Here is a 7204-nt window from a genome sequence, read left to right on the forward strand (position 1 = left end):
AGGTTATTAGCACAATATAATTAGATAAGAATGAATCTCTATAAAAAAAATAATAATAATAAATTGAGAACTTAAATAATTATTTTTGTATTATACATGTTATTCAAAAAATGTTATACTATAGTTTTATTGAATTTTTCATAGTTTATAATTTATATTTTTTCACTAATTATTTGGAGTAAGATTAAAAAAAGACTTGATATTGTGTTTACAAACCAAAAGATATTTTGAAAAAAAAAAAATCTTATAAAATTTGTAGGAATAAACTAAAAATATAAGCATATTTCCATGAATTTTATTAGATTCCTAATCAAACTAAACATAAAAATAAATATATTCTCAAGTGTCTAAATTGCCTAGTATTATATTACAAAAAATCTGAATGCCAAAGGTAACGTGAATTTTTTAAATTAACCAAATACTTTCTAAAGTTCAGGGCAATTCTTCAATAATTCTAGAACAATATTTCAAACTTACAAATAGGGGATGGGCCAGACACATAAGACTCATCCCTTATGTGACAGCTCAAAGCATTATACTGAAACGATCTAAATTTTTTAATAAAATTTATATAACCACAAAAGAAAAAATTAACAAAAAAAGTCAAATGCAGCAGTTTTATATATTACTATATTGAAAAGACAGGATCTCTTCAAACTTTCAAAGATCATGTTTGCAAGGTCATACAAAATATACCAAACAAAAAAGTAAAGGAATTGGAAATTGAAGAGAAGACCTTTCTACTTATGATATAATAATTAAAGAAATGCAAAGACTCTGACTGGCCATCTTACAAACTTCTAACTCGAAGAAAAGTTGCTGCATGATCCTTCATATTTTTCAAACTTTTTGCTGTATTAGCAGTGTGTTTTATTATTTTCTTTACCAAAATCATGGATGATCTCCATCAATTTGCAGCAACACTTTCAATCACAAAATTTATATATTTCCATGGGTCATAACTCATATATAACACCTGGCTAGTTTTGCATTATTTTTCTATGATTGCGAGTATAACTCAACCACTATAAAATACTGTGTGAACTGTGAAGAATCTTCGAAAACAGTACGCAAGCTTAAAAAACAACACATTGATAATTCTCACTCTTTACCACTACCCAAGACCTCCAACACCGCCATTTTTCCACCACCGCCACCAAACATCTTCTTTAATTGTCACCGACTTAATTGTAGTCACTGACTAAACGTACATGCATTACTTTATGTTGTTCTTCTTATTGAATAAAGACTAGTTTTTGCATTCTGGGTCGGCACTATAAGACATCTAAAATGATGTTTGGTGTGAGCACATGCTATATATTGAAAAGTTTTACGGTCAACTTCGAATCATGTGTTATAGAAGGTTTGAATAATGGAAACAAAATTTTAAAATAGTGGTGGTGACGAAATTAGGAGCTTAGGATGAGAATTGAAAGAAGATAGATGATATATATATATATAGCTGATTGGATAATTACTCACTGAAACAGATAGTAGAGTATTTAACTCAAGGCTTGGATCCTTAGATAATCATGATGAAAGCAAAGCGAGTGGTATTAACCTTTGGCACAATGTTAATTGTTAGAACATAAACTTGTTGGGAAATTTAATCATCCAGTATTAATTAGCTAGAGTTGAAAAAACAAGCTCAAAATTAAAAGTTTATATAATATTGGTTTATTTATTCTTTTTTCTTTTTTTCGCAAAATCAAGCCCAGCTTGAATATATATAAATAATGGGATTCATGGGAAGCCCAGACTGAATTTATAACCAAGCTAAATTACAAACTCAGGCTTTATTTATTTTGCTCAAATAAGTAGGAATTTATGAATGAGTTATTTGATTAACTTTTTTTTTATTTTATATATAGTAAATACTAAATACCACAACTAAAATATTTTATCCCTTCACCGAACGATCTTTACTCATAGTAAATAACTAAATTATAGTATTATAAATGACATTATATCATTTGAATTTATTATATAGAGTGATCTTTGTTTCTAAACTTATAAAAAATTCAATTTATTAGCCTTGTATTGTTAAAAATTATATATAAATGAACTATTTGTATTATCAATAAATTACAAATAATGATTTTGATATCCTATGAGCTTGTTTACAAAATTATACAATCAAATATTAAGTATATATTTTTACAGTTTTCAAAAAAAGTATATATTTTTACACACATATATAAACCATATAAACATATAATATGTTATATATATATATATATATTAAGTCTCATATTTAGACTTGTTCACAAAATATTATTATATATTGAGTTTAATTCGATTAATAGTTGAGTTTAAATATGAATTTAAGTCTGAATAGTTCATAAACAATTTAATTTTATTATAGCCTTTTTTTTTTTTAGAAACAATTTTATTATAACCTAGCTATTACTATTGGCTGACGTTTTTTTTAATGTTTTTTTGAGAACTATTGGCTGAGGACCTGAGGTTAGTCGTACAAATTCTTTCGGACCAATTTTGCTTTTTGATCACAGGTTGTCATTGATTTTATATATAGCAAAAATATGTTTTTTTTCCCAACTAGAATGGACCCACGACTTCCCCCATATGTTAAAAGTTTTTCACAAATTAAAAATACACTTAAAAAATGTGAACCTTTTGTTCTCTTCTTTACCTTTTCGCCCTCGTCCTTTGATTTGTGGCTAAGTCTTAAATGCCAGGTTACTGTTAAGGTGACCAAATCAAAGCAAGAAGGATACAATGTCAACAGTGCCTTAAAAGCTTGGGTCAACACAGACATAAGCCATAAGGGATATATAGGAATGCAATTATGAGTGGATTGACAATTGAGGTGAACTTTCTGTCTGATTGAAAATGTATTTTATGAGACAGTTTTATGAAATCATCTATCCTCACATATTACTTGTAGGACTCATATATATATATATATATATGACATTGAGATTCAACACATAAAATGAGAGGAAAGTCTCATAAAATCAAATAATTTGACAAATCTAAATAATACAAATGACCATTGTCATCCCTAAAGTTACAATTCATTATGTGATTGCCTTTGGTGCCCCTCCCTTTTTCTTCTCTTATCTTCGGACTTATATGATACCTATCTTCTTCTATATTTTTGGGTATATATATATATATATATATTTGTTTTTCAAACAGAAACTTCTGTTCTGTTTAAGAAATCCCAAATACAACCATTTGACATATATTACAATTCAAAACAAATTGACATTTTGAAGCAAGGTTTCCTAGTCTATGGAGGTTCCTGGACTTATCAAATACGATAGGACTTTTTTAACATAAAGACATGAAGAGATTACTCTATCCATCAAACCAAATGGAACCTTCAACATTGACCTTTTAAGGCTTATTCATCATTCGAATTCAAGGTCAAGGCAAGAAATGAAGTTTCTAATAAATATCCCTTTTTGACATGGATGAATAAAATAATTTCTATAATGTCTAGATGAATTCTCAACAAGTTAATTTAGATCATTGATAATGGTATTCAGACTAGTACTAAATGACATATTCTTCTCTTTTAAAAATAAAATAAAAAGTGATGAAGAGTATGATCATTGATTATCCATATGAGTGTAAATTGATTTGCCTATTAAAAAAGAAGTGGGAAAGAAAGAAAAAACCCTAGTGCATCATATATCTATAAGAAAAATAAATGGCAGTATAAATTTAGGTTCATACTGATGGAAATATTCTTTCTTGCTTGACTACAACTTCCACGCAAAAAACTAGGTCCACAAGATTGCTGCAAATTCCCACTCATTCACATCATCTTTACAATCATCAGCATTATCTTGACCTTGCTAACATATATTAATTACAAACTCTAACTTTTTCAATTTTACTTGGCAAAAAAGAAAAACAAAGGCCTTTTTCAACAAAATAAATTATTTTTCTTTTTCTTTGTTCAAATCACCTAAGTCATTTATGTTTGAAAGAGTTAATTACATTGATCAAACTCCTAATTTATTTCAAATTTTGTCCATTTCATAGATGTTACAAATATAAAGATTTTGTCCATTATTCTGATTTCATTGATGTTTCAAATTTATCACGTTATTTAAAATTTTAAATGACGTAGCAGTAAATATACTATAACACTATTAAATTTTAGAAAATAAAATGTGAAGTTGTAAACTATGAAATGGAAGAAATTGACAAGATTTGAAATAAAATCTTATTCTCTCCTGCCATAGAAGATATTAAAGCTGTCTCCAACAATTCCGATAGGCTTCAACTTAAATTAACTTGAAAACCAACATTATGCTAGTGTAGAATGGATGGCTTCTAAAGCTATAAAGAGGATGTGCCCATTAAATTTAGGGTAACTAAATTTTAGGCAAATTCATAGGTATGTGTGCAATATTTTTTATTTATAGATCTTAAGTGAAAAAAAAAATGCAATTTAGACATCTTCATTAAAAATACCAAACAATATTAGTTGACCTAAAGATTAATGTCATGTTGGAGCAATATAATTAGCAAAGAATGAATATTTATAACAAAATGATAAGACTTCTATTGAAACCTTTCAATGATAGTGTTATCATTTACTCAATATGTATTTATTCCATTTATTGAGATTTGTTTTTTTCTTAATAGTACGTGAATATTTGTTTTAAAGAAAAATAAAATAGTGAATATTATGTGCTAAATCTCATATCTGAAATTTATGACATCCTTTTATATAAGATTAGAACATACCAAAATGTTGTCAATTTGCCATACAAAAAAGAAAATACTAAAGTTGAATAATTTTATCCACTTTTTTCTCAATATTTTTCTATATGGTTATGTCTTTTAATTTTATTTGATTTGATACTTAGGAAGAAAAATATTTAAATTTTAGATATTTCCGTTAAAGATATTATAAAGTATCAATTAAATTACAAAACACTTTAACTCCCTATTATGACTACAATTTTTTTTTTTTTGATTAATAAAAGAATAAGATCACAATTAATAACATAAAACCACTCCAATTTGAATGTACACACATGAATTCCCAAAACAAAACCCATTCAAAATCCTGCAATTGGATACTTCTGATTCTAGTGAAAATCAAAATAAATACAATGGTAACAACAAATTTGAATGAGGTGGGATTAGTAAACCACCACTATAGCAAGCCTCATCCACTCGTACACTAAAATGTTCATGTTTTAACTTTTAATTTAAAAAAAAGCACTCTCATTCTCATACCACCATAAGTTGTGGATAACCCATCTGAGGGTGAGGAGATAACGGCGACAACGGAGGAACGTTAAATATCCCTTTAACGTCACTGTCCCAATCGCATACCGCCGTCCAACTTGACGGCGTCAACGGAATATCCTTCAAATAACTCATGACGTCTTGAGATTCCGTTACTCTCTCTTTCTTCACCACAACTTTCACTTCCTCAACCACTTGCTCTTCTTCGACACGGCGTCGTTTTTTGTCGTTATTGTTCGAAACGACAGTCGCTGCCGTCGTTTCGGGCTTCCCAGCTTCAAGCGGGAAATTGAGTATGGCTTTCGAGCCGCGAAGCTTGAACGCGGCTCGGTCGTAAGCCTTAGCTGCTTCGATGGCGGTGTCGAAGGTCCCGAGCCAGACCCGAGAGCCACGTCGGTTCGGGTCTCGGATCTCCGCGGCGTACTTGCCCCATGGCCTTTGTCGGACTCCTCTGTAGTGCCTTTTCTTCTCTTCCACGCCCGAATTACTGTTATTATTGTTTTGTGCTGCGGGTACGGGTACTGCCGAAACCGATGGTTCCGGTTGTGGCTGATCCGGGTTACCGAACCGGATCCACTCGGTTGTGCCCTTGCTCGGGAGCGAGATCTTCAGCGAGGGCTTCCTGTTCGATTCAGTTAGGGTTTTCGGTACAGTCGGTTTCGGTTCGTATTCGGAGTAACCGTTGGCTGAATCGAGGGGTTTCGGTGTAGATAAGTCGATGATTTCAGGCTTCACTTCGAATTCAGGGAAATCAGTTGGGAAAGTAAAGTCAAAAAGCTCGGTAGAGCCAAACAAGTCCCCAAAAGCCATAGAAGAGTCAGAACAAAGCTCGTTAGAGTCCAAACTCGAAGTTCGATAACTCAAAGAAGAAGAAGAAGAAGAGTTGGATTGAGATTCAGAATTGGAAACCTCTGTATCATTAGAGAAAAAGCCTCCCATTCCCAAAGGAGAAAGCTCACCAAGCAAGTGAAGCTTGATGCGATCAAGTTCCGAAGAAAACTCAAAAGCAGCCTCCATGATATGATATGAGATGAGAGGGAACTAGTTTTTCTTAGAGAGAGAAAGAGAAAGGGAAATGGATTTCACTTTGTTTTTAGAGAGAGAGAGAGAGAGAGAGAGAGAAAGGATTTGAATTGCGTTTAGAAGTGAGGATGAGTTTGAGAGTAGAAATGAAGAGTGGAAAGGTATTTATAGACAAAGAGAGAGTTTGAAATGTGGACTGAAGACTTGGCTTCACACCGAGCTAGCTTCCTCCTTGGACGAAGGAAGCATCCTCTCTCTCCCAAATAGGAAAAAAGTCCTTTTCACCGTTGGATTGGTTTAGAGTGAATCGGACGGCTCATATTCAAGGTAATGTTCCTTTCTGTTTGTTTTCATTTAAAGCTTTTTGAGTTGGTTTTTTCCGCGATGGTTCGCAACAGGCGCACGCACGTTGGGAATTGAAATAAAATAACATAGTGGATATATTACGCAAATGAGTTTTACTTTAAAATTTAAATGATAAACCAATATAACAATTATGGAGCATGCGACAAAAAATTAAAATTAAAATTAATAAAAATAAAAATAAAAATAAAGGCCTTAGATTTCGTCAATCATGACTAATTTGGCTGATCATTTATATCAAGGTACCTCTTGTGTGTGTGTGTGTAATTCTAGAAAGCCCTATCTTCTATCTTGCTCTTTATTACGTGCAAGCAAAGTTGAATGATTGGTGGTTCAAGCTTATTGACTAATTGTTGTTGTTGTTGTTGTTGTTGTTGTTGTCACGGATTATATAATTGCTGTTAATTATCGTTTTTGTTTTTTATATTACAAATATGAACGAGGGTTTTTACTGATTTGAGGAAATGCTAATATGAAATATGGTGTACTCTTCTTTCTTTTTTTCTAGAATACAATGACTTCTTGTTATTTTTATTGTTTATTCAATGTGAAAATGAGTTTTTCTAGTTTGCGTAATGGT

At 31.1% G+C, this 7204-nt stretch overlaps 1 protein-coding gene across 1 annotated transcript; it reads right to left on the reverse strand.

Annotated features, from left to right (window-relative positions):
* Nucleotides 1–5044: 5044 nt before the first annotated feature.
* On the reverse strand, nucleotides 5045–6415 carry LOC112036257 (ethylene-responsive transcription factor 5). The gene has a single exon (XM_024069056.2). It carries the CDS (start codon nucleotides 6253–6255, stop codon nucleotides 5221–5223), a length of 1035 nt encoding a protein of 344 aa, XP_023924824.1. The 5' UTR covers nucleotides 6256–6415; the 3' UTR covers nucleotides 5045–5220.
* Nucleotides 6416–7204: the final 789 nt, after the last annotated feature.

This window comes from Quercus suber, unplaced genomic scaffold, assembly GCF_002906115.3.
Source record: "Quercus suber isolate HL8 unplaced genomic scaffold, Cork oak 2.0 scaffold_102, whole genome shotgun sequence".
Taxonomy (NCBI): domain Eukaryota; kingdom Viridiplantae; phylum Streptophyta; class Magnoliopsida; order Fagales; family Fagaceae; genus Quercus; species Quercus suber.